Source organism: Sander vitreus, chromosome 1, assembly GCF_031162955.1.
Source record: "Sander vitreus isolate 19-12246 chromosome 1, sanVit1, whole genome shotgun sequence".
Classification (NCBI taxonomy): Eukaryota; Metazoa; Chordata; class Actinopteri; order Perciformes; family Percidae; genus Sander; species Sander vitreus.
This window is the reverse complement of record NC_135855.1, coordinates 23,858,008-23,878,941: the sequence shown is the minus strand read 5'-3', so window position 1 is coordinate 23,878,941 and position 20,934 is coordinate 23,858,008. Positions and strand designations below refer to the sequence as shown.

The 20,934-nt window shown below is 39.9% G+C and overlaps 1 protein-coding gene across 1 annotated transcript in view; it reads right to left on the bottom strand.

The window, feature by feature from the left end:
- Nucleotides 1-20,934, bottom strand: part of myo1ea (myosin IEa) — a 56,428-nt gene that overhangs the window by 26,034 nt on the left and 9,460 nt on the right. Inside the window, exons 2-9 of the mRNA XM_078249016.1 lie at nucleotides 10,431-10,574; nucleotides 9,382-9,471; nucleotides 8,178-8,272; nucleotides 4,467-4,554; nucleotides 2,650-2,739; nucleotides 1,536-1,667; nucleotides 1,088-1,222; nucleotides 687-819 (exon numbers count right to left, since the gene is read on the bottom strand). Of these exons, the coding sequence (XP_078105142.1) occupies nucleotides 687-819; nucleotides 1,088-1,222; nucleotides 1,536-1,667; nucleotides 2,650-2,739; nucleotides 4,467-4,554; nucleotides 8,178-8,272; nucleotides 9,382-9,471; nucleotides 10,431-10,574 (907 nt within the window). The remainder of the gene's footprint in view (nucleotides 1-686; nucleotides 820-1,087; nucleotides 1,223-1,535; nucleotides 1,668-2,649; nucleotides 2,740-4,466; nucleotides 4,555-8,177; nucleotides 8,273-9,381; nucleotides 9,472-10,430; nucleotides 10,575-20,934) is intronic.

The window sequence follows — 20,934 nt, the reverse complement described above, 5'->3', positions numbered from 1 at the left end:
TATAAAGCTAACAATGATGTCCGATTTCAATTTAATGCATTTTTGTGAACATTAGGGATTTCGTTAGCTGCTACTGTCCCTTCAATCCTATGGGTAAAGATCGCGGCTAGTTGCAGACCCTAGAGCTCCATCAGGGCCTCTGCATTTTGTAGTGCAGTAACCCAGAAACGGTGACTTTGCGCGGGTATGGAGCGCTGCGGGCTTCCCTTCGTGACGGAGATCCAGCTAGCTCACAGCGAGCCGGAGTCTATGAAGTAGGACACGCTGGGCGGTGAGGGAGCACCGGCTGCTGTCACGTAGCCTGCTGAGCTCCTGCTGAACTCTGACACACAGTCGGACAAAATTTGCAATTAGCCATCAATTTTCGTAAAACGGCCTATATTTGACCTCTACATAGTTCTCGCATAAAAAAGCTAGATTCAGAAGACTAAGCTGACCTCTGGTCAGTTTAGCCTATGCAAATGTTGGGGCGTGACAAAGACTAGAAGTTGGGATGCTTACGTCAACATTTAGCTTTGCTCAGATTCGCCAGTTTTCAGCAGCAGTTTCAAAATGTGAGATTTGCAGAGGAAATTATTAGTTATTCAACTATGACAAGGTAAAATCGGTGTGTGAAACCGAGTGTTGAACATTGAATAATAGTGAACTAATTTTCCCAGTTAACTGATAGTGAGTGTGTTACTTACACTCTTCACTCTCCACAGCAGCGTAGTTGCCTGCTTCTTTGAAAGTGATATTTCCCAGGTGCAGGACTCCGGCCACAATCTGAAGCACCATGGACCTGTCCTCCGCTGATATGCCAATCACATCCATAGCATGCTGGGAAAAGCAAAAAGAAAAGAGCATGCTATATGAGTGCCACAGTGTGGGTTTACCCACTCCTGTGGTACCTAACTCAAGTCCTCTAATTACTCCTGTTGCGGTCTCAAAAACAGGAGGAGATCGTTGGGAAAGAAAACAAAAGATGAATGTAAAGTGAAGGCTGTGAGCCACATTAATGCTGGTATGAAATTCATACACACAAAACACCACTAAGGCTGTGAAGTTATTGTCAGGTATTGACCGAACAGAAGGAATCTGACCGTACCGTCGTTTCCTGGAAGTCACTCTTGTCGTTGATGTCGTCCACTTTGTAGGAACCAGACTGATTGAGGTAAGTGTAGTAATCCAAGCTTGTGATTCCCAGGCTGCTCTTCTGCTCTCCACTGGCTCCTTCTATCAACTGCAAAGCACAAATTAATAGTGTATTGTGGATGTAAGTCATGTATTTGCACAAAACCTGTGTGGAGTGTCATTTTTTATACATTTTCAGGCTCATATTTATACGCTATGCTCCACTTTACATGTGAAGAAAACTGCACTAGACTGAACTCCCTCTTCCAAGGACCTCAAGCTATCCACAATGAAAACAGATTGACCCTCTTCCTGCAGCCTAATGGCACGTCTAACCCAACGTGTCCTGAAATTCCCTCACAGACCCTCTTCACGAGCCAAATTTGTCCCGTTCACTCTCCGGCTCAATAAATAAGCCTCACTTGGTAGAAGATATGGAAACTCCTCTCTCCAGGATTCCTCATGACGACACGTGACTTCTCTAGTAGGAAGTTGGAGATTTTTCCTCCGTCTGGTTCGCCACCGGAGCTGAACTGGATCTCAAAATATTTCCCCTGATGGATCAAAGCATGTTTTTTTTTTTCAGTTACTGCAATGAAGTATAAAGCCAGAGGTATAATCACATTTTATTTTAAGTGTAAAATCACCATTAAACATGGCCTCAAAGCACAATCAAAAGAACACATAAATAACACAAAGAAATAAAACAATTTTACACATACATACACATACATAAGATCTGGCACCTGGTTGTTTTACGGTTGCTAGGGGTGTGTGTGTGTGTGTGTGTGTGTGTGTGTGTGTGTTTTTTAATAAAAATTAGATCCTGCTTTTTGTCTTGCTCTCTTCTCCAGACAAGCCTATACTGTAATATCTGTTCCAGGCCCAAAAGTGAACAGAGACACTATTTATTCAAAGACAGTACCTCAAAGTAATGATCTCAGGCCATTAGTGCCAAACCAAACTCATTTCCCCATAACTGGATCGAAAAATATCCCGACTACTTAGACAATACTGCTTTGTATGCTAACCTAAACACTTAGCCAATAAACATTTTCTAAAATGTATTTGCCTTTTAAGCCCTTGTTGAATGAGTTTCATGTAAGCAGTGGAGGATGTGCTTCAGTATGTGTTTCTGTGCATTGTGTCCTTATAGCACAGCTCTGGTTAACCAGGACACACAAGAGGTTGGCTTCCTCATGCAGTAAAACAGAGAAGCTGTTACTGCAAATCTTTGTTTTCAAAAGTCTCAGCTTGGTTTCAAAGGTGCGCCACAGAAAAGTTGAGTCCTCAAATTATTCTGGGGTAAGTACTACCTACTGCATGTATTTATCTCGGAACAACTCAGTTTTTTTGCAGGATTTGCAATGTGAGTTGGCTATTCTAATTTAGTCGTCCTCACTTACACTGCAAATCAGCTTTGCCACACACACACACACACACACACACACACACACACACACACACACACACACACACACACACACACACACACACACACACACACACACACACACAGAGATTCAGAAGCCTTACAAATCTGCTGGAGTTGTTGTTCCTCAAGGTCTTGGCGTTGCCGAAGGCCTCTAGCAGCGGATTGGACTGCAGGATGATGTCTTTTACGTGCTGGGAGGAGAAAGATGTAATGAGCTGTTACCTACGTCACAGACAGACCGTACAGCAGGTATACCACACACTTCACACCCTCACTGACAGGCTGGTGTGTATGTCTCTGGAACTTTCCACTCAAATGCGAGCACACACACACACACACACACACACACACACACACACACACACACACACACACACACACACACACACACACACACACACACACACACACACACACACACACACACACAGTCTGGAGGACATTATCTTTCCTGTGAGCCATCAGCATGTCAGAAACACATGAGTTTTAAATCGGTACAGCAGACAGCATTTCCATTACTGTACACAAAGGTTGAATGGAAGTAATTTCTTGGGAATCTTTGTATGAAATCTTTGTATGAAAGGAAAAAAAATAACACTACACTTCACACTTCCATCTATTTATAGAGAACCACAAAGTTACTAGTTATTATAATATTGCCAAGGCAGCCCATGCTAATGTTCTTTCTACTGTACACTAATATCTTTTAGATTTTTACTTGATTTATTTATTGAGCTTCAAAACACAGTCCAAGGAATAACAACCTAAAGTGAGAACACATGTATTAATCATGAATGAATAGTAATAGATATGGTTGTGAAGATGACAAAGCTCAGACAAATGAACAGATATGTTACTGGCAGTAAGTTTTCATCTATTCAAAACTATTCTCACACACATGTGAATACACACTATAAATACATTGCATAAAAAAAGCATGGGCTGTACAGAGTATACTGCACAATGTGTTCAAACTAAAGAGAACTATGTGAAAGGAAGGTGATGCTGAACAAGAGCTGGAAGAGGTGGAGACATAAGTGTGTTAGTGTCCACTGTAAAGGCCATATTTGTTTAAACAAACAAGACCAATAGAGTTATTTCCATAACTAGCTTTACAATTGTATATGTATACTGTAACTTGCAACTCTGAACACCCACAACAATAATAATGCTATGTAAGTATAACACATGGGATTTGGTCAGACTACCAGCTCTACTGTTAAATTTAAAGCTTGAAGATGATTTATCAAGTTGCCTTGGTAGAAGCAGCTCTGAGTGGATTAAATATTAAAAAAAACACTGCCATCATGGTGCAGGCATTTCCTCATCAAACTTTAGATCTTTATCGAGCTTAGGAACTGGACATCTGCTGGTTTGGGGGGCTGCCAGATGGCTGAAAGGGGCTGGGTGAAGAGGCTGCTGATTGGCTGATTATGTGGTAAAAGGAAGAGGATGATAATAGGAAGATTTGGGTCTAAGGAGAGGAATAAGTGCAGGAATGAAGCAGCAACAGGTTGTTTGATTTCATACAAATCTGCAGTGACATTACGGAATTTGCTCAATTTGTGAATAATTCAATGAGTAGGACGGACAAAATACAATCAAGAAAATACAAGAAATTCTTTATGATTGATGTGGAAGGATGCCCATTCATTTGAAAATGTTACATAATATAATTCATCTCCACTCCACTGAACATATGTGTGGATGCTACTCCCAACATTTAACCTTAAGTTTCAGCTCCAGCATGTCCAACAATCTTTTATTTTGTGAGCAGTGATCTCATAATACTTCTTTGAAAAAGTAATTATTGCCAAGTTATCATTCCATCTATGCAGCTCAACATCTCAAAAAATCTCAAAAATCTCATGCATCTATTACATACCGTCCTCAAAGAAAAAAAAGCAGCTTTTCTCACCTGCACTTTGGGTCCGCCCCCTGACACTCTGGAGATGTAGCTCATGATATATTTGGCTGCCACAGTCTTCCCTGCTCCACTCTCTCCACTGAAAAACAGATACAAAAGTAAGCATGTGCTTTCGCATATATGCAATATGAGCTTCTGAGTCAATTTTAAATCAACTTAATGCAATAACTAATAACATGTGACATCTATGTTTATGCTCAGATGTCAGTGATTCATGCAGACCTGGGTGGTTCTTTGGTATTTTAACCATTCGATGAGGAGTTATGTGCTTTGAGCGAATACATGTGCATATGTTCATGCTGCTATTATTTTCAGTCTCTCACACAATGTTCAAAAGCCTGAGGGAAATAATAGTTTTTTAAGCTGCAGGTGGTTTGTTTACATATGTTTTGTCTGAACGCACAGCAGCAAACAGGACTGAGCTGTGTATGTGGTACACATTGTCATGATTCCAGGTCCCACCAACCAAGAATGTATATGTACATATTCTTTATTAACATGGTTAAGTCACAACTATTGATTGTATTCAAAATGTTTTAAGACACTGCAAACATTTACACTTAACACAGTTTAGTATGTATGTGTTGGTGTGCATGTCTGCACTTTCGTGTCCACCTAAACAAAGATGACCTATTTAACCCATCAGTTACTGTATGCTGAACCTTCTGAATAAACAGTTGAAATCCCAACTCCTGCTTTCATGTGTACACACTCTGTTTACTGTACAAACCAAATTGTGTTTTGTCTAACTAAAGCAAATTTCAATTCAGAGGCTTAATGTGTGTTGGACCGCACGCGCAGCACATCTGGCCAGATAAATACTGCAGCAACAAGGACATTAATTCTGTTTTGTCACATTCACATTTTTCCCCTCAAATCTTTCCCCCTCACCCTACACTTGTCCATTTTCCTCCTTGCCTTTCACTTTGCCAGTATCATACTTATTTTGACATATGTGGTTTGGCAGTGGATGACAGAGTCTGTTTTTTCTATCTGCACCTTAAAGTAGAGTCAGGTTGGTAATGCCTCTGTGAGAAACACAGCTGCAGACTGTTAGATGCTGCCAGAGGAAGTCATGGGAGCCACTCTATTACACAGCAGTCTCTATATGGTTGTAACCCTCCCCCTTTATACCTCCTCGTTTCTTTCCAATCCTTTAGCATTGTCTGGGCTACCTCGCTGCACACTTACTACTCAAGTTACAGCCAGACACTGATATGCTTTTAATAGTTTTTAGAGCTTTATCTGAGAGCATTGTTCTTCCTCTTAAAAGTTATTCTCCCAGGAGCTAATTTTAACACAAGCAGCAGCAAGAGTTGGAGTCCCATTTTGAGCCCCCAAAATGGGCGAGTCTTATTATTGTGGTGCTGAAATGCTGAAGGCATTGTTAACTTCTGCAGAGATTTATTAACCAAACAAGGACATGAGCTAAACAATGCAATGCAGAGGCACGGAGGTTTAAGCATTAACTTTCATAAATCTTATTGACATCAGCTATGAGAAGGATGCACAGTCAACACTGAGTTCTAGTTTTGGTGGTTTGAAATCTAATCGCATTGCATTCCCACAGAACTAGTTGCATGTACATTATGCTAAAGTAGACTCTTTGGATTTCCTATGTGATAATGCAAAAGCGTTTTATTCCCAGGGCCCTAAAAATATCAACTTCTATGTATTCAAGCTACGGGGGCCTGTGTTCATCTGTTTTAAGGCCCAATTACAGTCCAATAGCAGAGGATGGAGTCAAGGAATTGGATATCTTTTTCAAATTGATGAACAATACTGGAAATGACAAACAACCAATCGACCAAAAGACGTTGTGATTCATTTCTGTGGACCAGTGAAGCATATTTTATGAAAGAAAGTAAGTAGATTGGTTGAAGCAGTGTAAAAATTATAAAAATGGAGTACCAACACGATGATAGCAGTAAGACTATTGGTACATTACAATGTCTGAACTGTTGAGTGGGCCACTTCAAAGCAGTGCAATCCATTGTCCATTTAACCTAAAATAATTCATTTGCTGCCCTCAGTTCCTTGGAGAGGAAAACACTGGAGTGGTGTATGACTGTGCAACAGCTGTGGGGAACACTACATCGGTGAATCGGCAAGGCCTCTGGACAAAAGACTAAATGAACACTGCAAGTAGATAAGATCAGCTGTCTGTAAAGCCAGTCACAGCATCTACTGGGATGGGATCAAAACCATCGACCAAGAGTCAGTTGACAGTTGAAGAAGGATCAAGACGTCTTGGATGGTCATTAAAAAAAGAAAGAAAATAATCCTCGAAATAAGGCAGCCAACACTGAACAAACCTGCTTTTTTGTAGGATTAGGTTTAAAGAGCTGTTGTTTAGGTGACATTTTGACTGAAAGACATAAACAGACATTTAAGCCTGCTTAGAGGAGCAGAAAATCATGGCTCTCTGTTGAAACTGTCGACAATCTTGTGAATTTCTAAACTGTGCGGGGAACAGATGTGAAGCAGTTGGTCCTCAGATGACGGCTCTGATTTCATCTAATAGTTTGATGGGGAGTGCCAAACTGATAACACCAACCTGCTCCAATTCGTCCCTTTCATATCTGATCTAGATGTCGAGGGATAGCTACACCAGTCACATGCTGGCATATAGATAAAATAAATGGGCATAAGTCACAATTTCTCAACAAAAAAACAAAACTGCTCTACCACTTCATCCTGAATTCCCCTTATGGCTAATTCACATATTATTTTAGTAAATGTGGAAAAGTGCTAACGCAGGCCGATGCAGACCACACTGCCGGGCCAGCAGTTCACACAGCAGCCTTTGTTTGCTGAGACCTGGTTCATCATAAAACCACTTCCATGCTTTTGTTTGCTGATTTAGTCAATCACAAAATCCACCTCGGTGTCTTTATGTGGGGAAACTGAACTAGCAACTGCTGGCTGTGTAAACAACGGGCTAAAGTGCTGAAGCAGGGGTCATTCATCATGAGGTAAGCACTATAGCAACCACGCTACTCAGGTGACTGGGCCAATGGGATAAAGCTCCAATCATGACACTACACTTTTCTCTCCACCGCTTTATAACTCAAACACATTCACAGACAAACTTAAACAGTCTTTAAAAGTACATAAAGCCCCCCTAAATCTCGGGAAAGAGTGATTGTGGGTCAAGGACCATGCAGGTGTTCTTCCTGGCGTGTTTTTCTTTTTAAACCAGGAAGACTAACAAGTGCTGTTTTGTTTTCATCTCACATCCTGAATTGAGGCCAGAGCCAGCTATTAACTGTGCATTGTTTTTATACTTGGGTATTAGTATAGTATTTGTTTCCCTCAATTTGCATTTCGCTAAGCCGAAAGTGCTGGAAAAGCGATTATGATGGAAAAAAACACCAAAGAAACATGGCACTCTCAGTCAATCAGCTGTACCAAATGATGTGGTTGAACCTGTTCTGTTCTACTTTGTTCCCCTCCCAACCATTATCACGACCTGCAGAGGCTCAGCAGCAGCTCAGCTTTGGTAACACTTGACAAATCACATTGTACAGATTACTATCTCCAGTCTTTGACTCACTCTCTCCCATCCTGGGCGTAGTAGAGATTTGACTCACTGAGGGGTGAGGTAACAAAATGAACACTTAAATCTATTTTGGTTGTCACATGCCATTAGTTCATGGTGTGTAAAGGAGGCAGATAATGATATGTGAGTATAAGTCTTACCTGATGATGACACATTGGTTCTCACTGTCAATCATCATGTTTCTGTACATATTATCTGCCAGAGCGTAGATGTGAGGAGGGTTCTCATACTGAGCCTGAGAGTTGACAAAAGAATTTAATTAGAATCAATGATCAAATGGCTTTTGTAAGACTTTGTAGAGGTATTTAGTCTTCAGCTAGCATTGTCTGTGTAGCTAACGTTTAATGTAGCTTATTCCTTTGTGTCATAGACCTTCATTGTTGTCCAAAAAAATATCAGTTAGCCACACAGTTGCACTGGGTGACATATTCATGCATTATGAAGAACATGTGCACTGTACTTTATTTTGACTCAATCATACATACAGCATCCTGCCGTTAATACTCACTAGAGCACCAAATGTGTATTAATCCACCAGTGAAAATAGTCCTCAACATATGCACTATTTACTCCTGTTTGAATAACATTTGCTAAAAACTACAGTGTCCAGCTGTTTTAGGAAATTATTGAGCCTTTTTAAAGACAGACAGGTAGGGAAACCAGAAGTATTGAGAGAGTGATTGACATATGGTTGGTTTTGGTCTTTTTGTTGGATTTGTTGACAATAGAAAATAAGAATACTTTATATATTAACCCCACTTTGGCCTTGATGGCTTGTGAAAAGACTGCACTGATCTGCACAAAATAGGACAGGTTATGGTTATGAATGTCAAATCTGTTTACCTCCAATGTTGGCACCTTCATGATTGTTTCAAACAATTCTGAACAAATCTGAACTTTATCCTGTAGTTTGAGCTGATAACACTGTGCAAAACTGAACCCAGTGCACTTAACTGTAATCTGCCAAACTGTTAAATGTGGCATATGTTGCTGAGTGTTTTCACAGTCAGTTAGGATATTAGAAGTATTTAAGTGTGTTCCTTAGCAGGCCAGCCAAGAGAGGGGGCAGACTTGAACAGGCTGTTCTGTGAAGGTACTGCCAAGCCTTCTTAATAGTTGAGTCAAGTTTCTGACAGCAAACATCTGCGCCAGCCCGCTGGAAACTTCGCACTGCAACTAACCCAGTTCATTTCAAAGCCTTTGTCCTTCAGATTGTTGCCATCTTAAACCCCCAGACATATCAGTACTTACTTTTACAATATGAAGTGAGTTTTCCGGTTCGAATCTTTCAGACAACAGAAGCCATTTAAAATGTGTTCATAAGTCACATAGTATCCTACTTACTGAGCCCTGATACATCTCAATTTCTTTTTCCCCAAAGTATGGCATCTGCTTGAAAGGGTTGACAGAGATGAGCACAGGACCAATATATGTCTGAGGTTATGTATTAAAGATCATACAAGGAAGACAAACAAATCAGCAAAAAACAAACAAATAATACCACATTAAAATCACCTGGAAGTGTAAAAGTTGTGTATAAATTGTAAAACATTCCCCTTTAATGGTAAAGTATAAAATTGTAAAGGCGAGAAATGACTTAATCTAAGGGTGCCATGACGTCAAGAGAGTGCAGCAGTGGAGTATTTGGTGATCAGGCCTGAGGCTAAATAAGTATCCAGTGCTTACAAATGACAGAGAATGGACCGACCATGTAACACTGTGAGGTTTTATTCCCTGAAGCCAAAACGCAGTTCAAGGCAAATAAAGCTGCTATTGTGGGTGGCCTACAGTGACCCACAGGCTTGGCGAGGAGACCTCACAGTTAGCAATTACTAAACTTCATAATCCTGTGTGCACTGCCAGAGTGTGGATGAAGTTTATGTAATGAACTGCTCAGCATTGCTTTTCAAAGGGGTTATTCATTTATTCATCGACTCATTTCACGTCGTGAACAGCTGATGTGTGTGTAGCCAAAGCTGCACTTTAGAAACCTAAACCTACTATTTGTGTGACGAACTGTATGAAAATGACAGCTCACCATTTTAAACCCCACCACAATCATAAAATTACGCTGCTCAAAAAAGATAGCAGCAATGCTCTGATTCAAAAAGACTGTAAATGCAATCTGCTATTTCTCACACCATGTTGTTCACATTTGGCACCACAGTGAGATAAAACTAGAGTAAGTCTGGCTTTTTTGAAGGAGCAGGAGTTAGAGGTCTGGGTGGAGGTACGTACAGAGAGGCTCTTTGCCCCCCTTTGCCTCCCAACACTGACCTATTACTACAATAACACTGTGAATGACCATTCAGCTGTTCTGGGAATAGCAGGGATGAGACGGGACTCAGCTATTTCTCGCCGGGGTGTGAACCGCGATTGTGAGCAAAGGATACAAAGATGTAGTCATCCATGTATCTCTTCATGAGGTTGTCCACGATGGCGTCCTCATTGATCTTGCTGAGCAGCACCATGTCATCCACTCCGCTGTGTTTGACATTGTGGCTCTGCCAGTGGTACCGGTAGTGCCCCCGGCTCCCCTGTAACAAAACACATACAATGTCCAATTGTTAGTTCGCTGAGAGAGACACAATGAGATGGCGTGGACTAATCGAGAGTCTGACATCAAGGTGACACAGACGCACTGTTACATGAATGAATTGAGGCTTTACAGCTCACTCAGAGGCTGAGTTAGTGTGCTTTTATCATACAAATGAAAGCCAAGGGAAAATGGTTATTTTAACAGCAACAAAAAGTCAGAGTGTGCACATTTTCTGTTACCAACAGCACAATGAGCTGTGTTTACTTTGAAACAGTGCAAGGTCAGAATCCTAGAAGTGCTTGGTGTTATTTGTCCAAGTGTTAAAGATGCCCTGATCCAACTTTTATCCACATCGTAACAATCTGGTTTCTCCCTACATTCCTGTTTTTGTTTTAGCTGAGTGAGTCTCGGAGAACTGAGGTCATTCATCATGCGCTATGAGTCAGTGTTGTCTGGCTACTGTGGACGAGGGGTTCACAATGTGCTGCAAGGAGTGAGTCTCTTTCTCCTGGACGGAGAACCACTCAAAACCGCAAAGAGCATTCAGAACATTAGTCAACACACAAGTTAACTCTTGACTTCCTCCCTCTTTAGTGAGGAAGTATGGGGAGAGGAAGGAGCAGAGTGGCAATCTAAACATTAGCGTCAAGGCTAAAAAAAAAAAAAAAAATCATTCATTCAGTTATACTTCAACAGCAAGATACTGTTCTTTATGTAGCAGAAGTGTGTGGATAACATATTCTTTTGATATCATATTATATTGTGAGCCAAGCTAGAGTAAAGGCTCTTTGGTTGGCAATGTTAGTCGGTCAGTCCACCACTTTGGTCCAGACTGAAATATCTCAACTATTGGATGGATTGCAATGAAATTGTGTACAGATATTCATGGTGCCCAGAGGATGAATCCTTCTGACTTTTCCTCTAGCGCCACCAGGAGGTTGATATGTTTGGCTTTTAGTAAAATGATCCAGAACAGATCCTAAAATGACCCTGTGGTGAGATTTGTTTTTCATAACTGTTGTTTCCAAGGTCAAGAATGAACTTACAACTTCAACTGTATTGTGTTTCCTACTTTATGTTTTCACTTTCTGAGGTTGTAGTCTTGCTGATTTTGATGTTATACAGCACATATAATATCATACAATGCAAGAACTTCGACTGACCCCAAAAACTAAACAATCACTTTACAAACACCAAAACTATGAGTAAAATAACAATATAGATGTTGCTCTCACAGATATTAAGTAGATGAAACAATAACAGCAAAGAGCAAAACCCTGGTCCTCAAAGTTACACCACAGTACAAAAATAACCAGTGGAAAGTTATTTTGCATTTAGTAATTAGCTCTAAATTACTTAGCCAAGGAAGTGGGCCAGCAAGCTTTTAATACATTTACAACAGCAAAATTAAAACCACTTTACAGACTCAGTCATAGCATGGGAGATGGCGAGGAATGTTAACAGCTTTTCTTCCTAATTCAATGGGTATTTTCCCCTCAGGAGGGAAGCAGCGAATTAAAGCTTGATTATTCTCCAGATCACACCCATTAACATGTTTTACTGCCTTTTAGGTGCGGCAGAGGGTGATGCTGTTCCTTTCTTTATTAGCAACGACGACAGGCTGATGTCACTCTCAGGGACAAAAACACCTCCTGACAATGAGTGAAAGGAGACAGGGAACATTTGATAGGAGTTCAAGAAGCTAATTCATGTTGGGAAGAAAAGGTAAACATACAGCGATAGAGAACATAGTTGAAAACCTGATCTATCCTTCTAGTCAAGCCAATTTTGTTTTTGTAACCCCACAAATTTATCTTAGAGACCTTTACAATCTGTACAAATTACGACACATAAAACACTAGATTGAGTGAAGGAAAAACTCCCAAAAAAGTGTAAAGGGAGAAACCACAAGAAGAGCTACAGAGAAGAAACCCAGCATGAACAGACATTCAATAGGTGTCGTTTATACAGCGTAGACAGAAGTAGATGTAAATACATCACATATAATATAAGGGTAATATTAAATGTAAGAGAGTTTCAGGCAAAATGCAAAAGTGTTTGGACTGAAGACTGTAGACTTTGAGTCTGTATTCACTATTCTTTGTATCACTCTTAAACGTGAATGCTCTTTTCATTCAGGGCAGCTAGCTATCATTTGGCTGCCACCTAAAGTGGTATTAAAAGTAGTACATTGGCAGATAAAACCCTTTTTTCTAAAAGCAGACGTTAAGAGAGAGTGCTGGCCAGATCACAAAGTGAAAACAATTTAACATGCTATATTTAACCTCTCTCTGCTATGTCTGGAATGATAGATGGTAGAGGTAATAAGTTGAAGACGTAGGAGGTAAACGTCAAATATTCTGAGGATTGTTTCATCTGTTTTGACTTCGGCCTTGTTTAATATGGCAAGAGGACTAAGAAAATGTTCTTACATACAGCAGTGAATTAAGGGAGTAGCTGCACAGGGAAGGGGGGCTACCTTTATACATACTAAGACTTTTGGGAGTTGCCTGAAACAACCACTGCTGAGCAGCACTACAGTAGAGCTGTAAGGGGTTGAGGGTTGTTATACTCAAGCAATTGTAGTACAGGTTGAGGGTCACTTCCCCTACAAAGATTTCTGTTCTGTACAAAGTTTCGAACCAGTAAATATTCATGAAAATGCTTCTTCACAATTTTCTGGCAAATGATGAAGATATTACCCTTTTTTCCTAAATGTTTTACTGAATTCTGGACTTTCTTGTAATGTGCCTGACACTGTAATCAAACAAATAGCTAGTGGCTGCTCACTAACTCTAGACTACAGAATAAATTAACACTGTGATGTTACTGAAGTTTGCAGACGTTGTACATGCATACAACACAACTTTATTAATGCCTCTAAGGGGAATTGGAGCTATTTCTTTAGGCAGTACAGCACCCAACAACGCACATACTGTATATTAAGTATAACAGTTAAGAATGATAAATGTAACACCTAATGTTAAATTGGAGGTTCGCTCACAAACATGTGCCCAAGTAGATGAAGTATTTGGGTTACTTGTTACAAAAAGAACCAAAGTCCATTCATTCAAACAAGTAATACTCAAACAACAAATAACACACACACACACACAGGGACATCTGGCACAACAACTATGGTGGCCATAACAACACCATCTCCATGGAACGACAGACTTCCTCCTGAGCACAGACTCATTAAAGCATCTGACATTACTGCTATATTGTGTTTAGAAGCAGTTTGATGTAGGGCTGTCCTCAAGTAAAGAAATTCTTAGTTGACTAACATAATTTAATCGACAGATCTTTAAAACTGAGTTTCTCTACAAGAATCATGCAAAAGCACCACTTTAAATCTTGTTTTTACCAGAGATGTGCTCATAAGTTTCTTGGGAAAAAAAAGCCATTCAGCATGAAAAAAGCATAACAAATGAACACTACTACACTATGAACCACCCAGACCTCTCAGGTCGTCTGGGACAGGTCTGCTTGTTGTCCCCAGAGTCAGAACTAAACAGGGGGAAGCAGCGTTTAGTTTTTATGCTCCACATATCTGGAACAAACTCCCAGAAAACTGCAGGTCTGCTGCAACTCTCAGTTCTTTTAAATCAAAGCTGAAGACCTATCTTTTGATGTTGCCTTTCTTTAAATAACTGTTCATTTCTTATACTGAAGCTGCATTGTTGACACTGTATAACAATCTATATAAGCATATAAAGAGAAATTCCTATTTTATCTGCTTTATAATATTTAACTGTTTTAACTGCTCTTCAATGTTTAATTTCTTACACTGCACTGTAACTTTTTTTCTCGTATTTTATCTGTTTTTAATTTTTTAATCTGCTTTCATGTAAAGCACTTTGAATTGCCCTGTTGCTGAAATGTGCTATACAAATAAAGCTGCCTTGCCTTGCCTAACAAATGACTAGTTGACTAAGACCAAAATAACCGATTAGTCGACTAATCGATTGCCCCCTCCAGCTCTAGTTTGATCAGAATGTATGATTTTTTTGACAGATACTGTAACAACAGTTATCAATGAAAGTATAAGACAGTTTTGTAGTTTGGTAGTTTTCCTCGGATAATCAAAATATTCAGATCATCCAAAACCAAGTATGGGACCAGACCTTTTCTCAGACGTTAAATACAAAGGAATTTCAATACCAGTCCTGATCCATAAGCCCAGGGTTTCCCTTCATGCAAATACCATAACCATATATGGAGAGTGCTGAGCAGCTCTCGTTCAGGGTACAGGAAATGGCTGGGTTTAGATTCATAAGCGGCACTTTTCCCCTCATTTCTCCCTTCTGTGCCGTTCTCCTTTTCCACACCAGGATCTGACACACAGTCCACCATGTGTTAGGATTACGTTTCTGCTCTGCCTTCTGAGGCAAATCTGGATGAAAGCCATGAGAACAAATTCCTCTTTTCTAAAATAAGAATCAACTAAAGTTGTTTCTCTGTACTCTGTAAATCTGGATAAATGGCACAACTCCAATACAAACAAACGTCTGAAGAGAAATATGTAAACTGACATATGGTGAAGGTAAATCGAATACTGGTAAAATATTAGGAGATTAGCACAGGACCAGGCTGAGTCTCCTGGTTGTCATCATCAGATTAGTAAAAGGCATTTTTAATGAAGCAGAGTAACTGCAGGATATGTTAGTTGAAGCCTCTGAAGTTAAATCTGGCTTAAGAACACAGCCTTCTTAGTGCTATAAGGCGGACTTAAAGCTGAATGCAACTACAAGAAAATGCCCAAAGCATTTCAGTGGATGTGACTTTAACTTTGGCCTGGAGCGGCCTGCTTTAGGAGAGACCCCATGTCTGATAAACCCTCATGTATTAGATTAGCAGTGCCACTATGTACCAGCGTACTTGACCTAATTTCTAGAGTCATTGCCGTCTTAAAATGTCATGTTCCAAAACAGTTCCAATTTTCAAAAATTATAGCTTTGACAATATACATATACATGTTTTTATAGTTGACTGTACAAGAAAAATTTGTCACCTCAATAAACTTAAAAATCAGACCTCACATACGGGTTATCTATTTCTCAGATACCCTAGCACCTGTATAACAATATATATATATATATATATATATATATATATATATATATATATATATATATATATATATATATATATGCATACATATATATGTATGTATATATGCATACATATATATGCATAGGTATACATATATGCATGCTAGTTAGCCTAATTATTTTTCTTTAGAAAAGTTAAAGAGCAACTTGTGGTCAAAGATAAGATGATGCTCTGTTTCAAGATTTCTGTGGAAGAAGGGCGATGACTAACTCGCCAACAGCAGTGATTCAGATGCGATGGCTATTTCCAAAAACTCAGATAATTCCAGTCATGGAGGAGTTTCCAAAAGACTCTCCGTCCTATGAAATTAATTTAGTTCTTTTGTTTTGTTATTGTGACCTAATGATTTGTATACATGCCTCGCCATTAGAAGAATATGTTGATTTTAGCATCTATAATCACAGTAAAAGCACTTATCTTCTAAGTGGAGACATGAATGAAGGGGAAATGCTCCAATGATGGTATTTGCCTGATCAGGTAGACTTGTCATGATTTGCTCAGCTCAGTTTTTCACATCACAAAACAGTTATTCCCTGATGCATGTTGGAGTTCACAGAATGGCGTGACATTCAACAAATATTTAGTCTTAATGCAGCCAGCAGGCAGAACACTTCAAGCACCATACTAGCAGTTCTGCGTGTTATAGCAAATCATGTATTCTTTATGCTACTGACAACTATTCTAAGTATACCATAAACTCTTTTATTAATGTCCTACCCTCAAGTAGTTCCTTTAATCAATGTACAGAGACTTAAAACTTGCTTGTGATAGACAATCCATCATTATGAACACTTCCACGTCCGCTTTTTACACAATTATGTTCTGTAGCTGTGAGAGATTTGTTTGGAAAACTGAGCCTCATTGATAGGGTCAAACATTTCTGGGAAACGTTGTCCTCCAACCTTAGGACAACCAAATTCACATTGCTCTTTCCATGATGATCTTGTTCACTTATTCTTTATCTCCTTGGCTTTACTTTTCCAACAAACCTAAAAGTTGGAAACCCTGTGAAGAGAATGCTTTTTGAAGCGGATTCTCCAATTATCAGAATTCTGAGCTTTCTTGAATGCATCAACAAGTCCTACTTTCGAAACAGTCCATGCTCACAACTGTGTTATTATCAGACAGCCACAATGTATCTATTGTAACAAAAAAGGCACCCAAATATCTGTTTTGATAGATGACCTATCTCAAGAAAGTCTGAAACCTCTGCAAGTTCATTGCTACACCAAAATTGTATGGTGTAGTGGTATCCTGTAAAGAACTGTATATAATTTACAAAGAAAAACTAAACTGTCTGAAACATACAAAACACTTCTCAAACAGTAAACATTAGATATTTATATACAGTGGGGAGAACAAGTATTTGATACACTGCCGATTTTGCAGGTTTTCCTACTTACAAAGCATGTAGAGGTTTGTAATTTTTATCATAGGTACACTTCAACTGTGAGAGACGGAATCTAAAACAAAAATCCAGAAAATCACATTGTATGATTTTTAAATAATTAATTTGCATTTTACTGCATGACATAAGTATTTCATCACCTACCAACCAGTAAGAATTCCGGCTCTCACAGACCTGTTAGTTTTTCTTTAAGAAGCTCTCCTGTTCTCCACTCATTACCTGTATTAACTGCACCTGTTTGAACTTGTTACCTGTATGAAAGACACCTGTTCACACACTCAATCAAACAGACTCCAACCTCTCCACAATGGCCAAGACCAGAGAGCTGTGTAAGGACATCAGGGATAAAATTTTAGACCTGCACAAGGCTGGGATGGGCTACATGACAATAGGCAAGCAGCTTGGTGAGAAGGCAACAACTGCAATTATTAGAAGATGGAAGAAGTTCAAAATCCGGTCAATCTCCCTCGGTCTAGGGCTCCATGCAAGATCTCACCTTGTGGGGCATCAATGATCATGAGGAAAGTGAGGGATCAGCCCAGAACTACACGGCAGGACCTGGTCAATGACCTGAAGAGAGCTGGGACCACAGTCTCAAAGAAATCCATTAGTAACACACTACGCCATCATGGATTAAAATCCTGCAGCGCACGCAAGGTCCCCCTGCTCAAGCCAGCGCATGTCCAGGCCCATCTGAAGTTTGCCAATGACCATCTGGATGATCCAGAGGAGGAATGGGAGAAAGTCATGTGGTCTGATGAGACAAAAATAAAGCTTTTTGGTTTAAACTCCACTCGCCTTGTTTGGAGGAAGAAGAAGGATGAGTACAACCCCAAGAACCATACCAACCGTGAAGCATGGAGGTGGAAACATCATTCTTTGGGGATGCTTTTCTGCAAAGGGGACAGGACGACTGCACCGTATTGAGGGGAGGATGGATGGGGCCATGTATCGCGAGATCTTGACCAACAACCTCCTTCCCTCAGTAAGAGCATTGAAGATGGGTCGTGGCTGGGTCTTCCAGCATGACAACGACCCGAAACACACAGCCAGGGCAACTAAGGAGTGGCTCCGTAAAAAGCATCTCAAGGTCCTGGAGTGGCCTAGCCAGTTTCCAGACCTGAATCCAATAGAAAATCTTTGGAGGGAGCTGAAAGTCCGTATTGCCCAGCGACAGCCCCGAAACCTGAAGGATCTGGAGAAGGTCTGTATGGAGGAGTGGGCCAAAATCCCTGCTGCAGTGTGTGTAAACCTGGTCAAGAACTACAGGAAACGTATGATCTCTGTAATTGCAAACAAAGGTTTCTGTACCAAATATTAAGTTCTGCTTTTCTGATGTATCAAATACTTGCAATAAAAAGCAAATTAATTACTTAAAAATCATACAATGTGATTTTCTGGAATTTTGTTTTAGATTCCGTCTCTCACAGTTGAAGAGTACCTATGATAAAAAATTACAGACTTCTACATGCTTTGTAAGTGGGAAAACCTGCAAAATCGGCAGTGTATCAAATACTTGTTCTCCCCACTGTATATACATATATGTCAGTCATTCTTTTAGTCTATTATTACAGGACACTATTTCAAACTACTAAAAGGCTATAATATCAATAGGTCAGGGAATAGCTCTAACACACATTTACGCCAGTAATGTGTGGGTTGATTCTGACTGATTTTTTCCCCTAGTCCTTGTTGGAATCCAAAACATATCTGGTGTGATCTAAACTAAACAGAGTTTAAGGAGGTATTACTCTCTAAACAGCATTTCCACCTGGTCTCTGTTGCTTGCGTTTGCACATTGTTCAAGATCACTCACTGTGAATAATCAGACCAGATGCAGATTAAACTGCTGACAGAGATGGTTGGCCTTTCCAAGGTAGAGGAAGAAGATAAACAATGATGAGAGACAGAGTAGTAGAAAAAGCAGAGAGAGAGAGAGAGAGAGAGAGAGAGAGAGAGAGAGAGAGAGAGAGAGAGAGAGAGAGAGTGAGTGAGTGAGTGAGTGTGTGTGTGTGTGTGTGTGTGTGTGTGTGTGTGTGTGTGTGTGTGTGTGTGTGTGTGGTTTCAGAGAAGACATGACCCAGTGTGGAGCAGTCTGATCCGGTCTGAACTTCTGAGGGATGTGATGCTCATTAAGGTCACACTGAACCCTGTATACAACACACACACACACACACACACACACACACACACACACACACACACACACACACACACACAGGATCTTCCTCTAAAGTGATGCTGTAAACTCCAGACGAGGAGTCTAAACTTGATTAAAGAGTAAATCCACACTGAATTACACAGAGCAGAAAACTGTTGCTGCACGACTCTCTCTAAACTGAAGCTGTTGATAAATACACGGAAGATGGTAAAACATGTGTGTAGATTTTTTAAATTTTAGCCATGTCCCTCAACTAATGACACTGTTGTCTGCATATTTGAAGCTAGAGCTGGGCAATATATCGATATTATATCGATATCGTGATATGAGACTAGATATCGTCTTCGATTTTGGATATCGTAATATCGTAATATGGCATAAGTGGTGTCTCTTCCTGGTTTTAAAGGCTGCATTACAGTAAAGTGATGTCATTTTCTGAACTTACCAGACTGTCTTAGTTGTTCTATTATTTGCCTTTACCCACTTGGTCTTTATATCCACATTACTGATGACTATTTATCAAAAATCTCATTGTGTAAATATTTTGTGAAAGCACCAATAGTCAACACTACAATATCGTTGCAGTATCGATATCGAGGTATTTGTTCAAAAATATGAAATTTGATTTTCTCCATATCGCCCAGCCCTATTTGAAGCTAGCAATTATTTTCACAATGCTCAAAATAGCCAAAACAACACTAAAAGTGCATGACACCCCAACACGATTCAACTTTTAATAATACCTGCCCAAGTTATATCCAAGTTGTGGTGCTGCTTTGAATTTCTCAAAGTCAAAGACAAATGAAAGCTTGGTGACTAAAGCGGTGCGTAGAAGCAAACCCACTTTGTGTTACTGCAACCAACATGCAGTCGCATTTGGCTTTACACCATACAGAGGATTAAGAAAGAAAGCAACCTGTTGTGGAAAAGATGTTTGTAAGGGGTGTTCTGATTATGTGGCGAAATATATAGCCTGCAGCCTTAAATATAAAACTCTGATGATACACGGTCTCTCTTTTTAAACATCTCACTGTATTAGTTATCATCAGTCAGTTGGTCGACAGTACAGCCACAATGCCAGTGGCCCTCACCCGGGTCACTTCCAAACACATAGCCGCTGCAGTGATCCAACCAAGACTTATCAGACTTTGGTGAAAGAGTGTCTTGTCTATCAAAGCAGCTCTGACCTGGTAATTATTGTCATCTACAGGTAACAATAATCTCCTATGAATGCAAAGGCTTTGAGCCAAAGTTACAGGAAATGGTGCCTATATGGCAAATGTGAAATATACTGTATGAAAATATGAGTAATAATGAATTTAAACTTTTTTCCTACTGTAAGTGATAATGCCTGCACACAAAGTAGAGATATTGGGGAGCAGAAACCATCTTTGCATTTCACAGTGGTCACTTGTGTGTAACTGTGACAGCAGTATAAATAATGCAGACCAACGAGCCTCGTTCTCCGTTTCCATGTCTAGATAGCTCACGCTGTTATGGATCGGAGCTGCTCCAGGTCACACACAAGGGAAGAATGAAATGAAATATATTATTCTGCTAGGATTTGGTAACATGAGCACTGACTAGTTGTGATGATGTTATAATACTGTGCCTGCAGGGCAGGGCTGAGCACTGCCCCTCCCAGAGAAAGAGGACATAATGATCAAGTGTAAA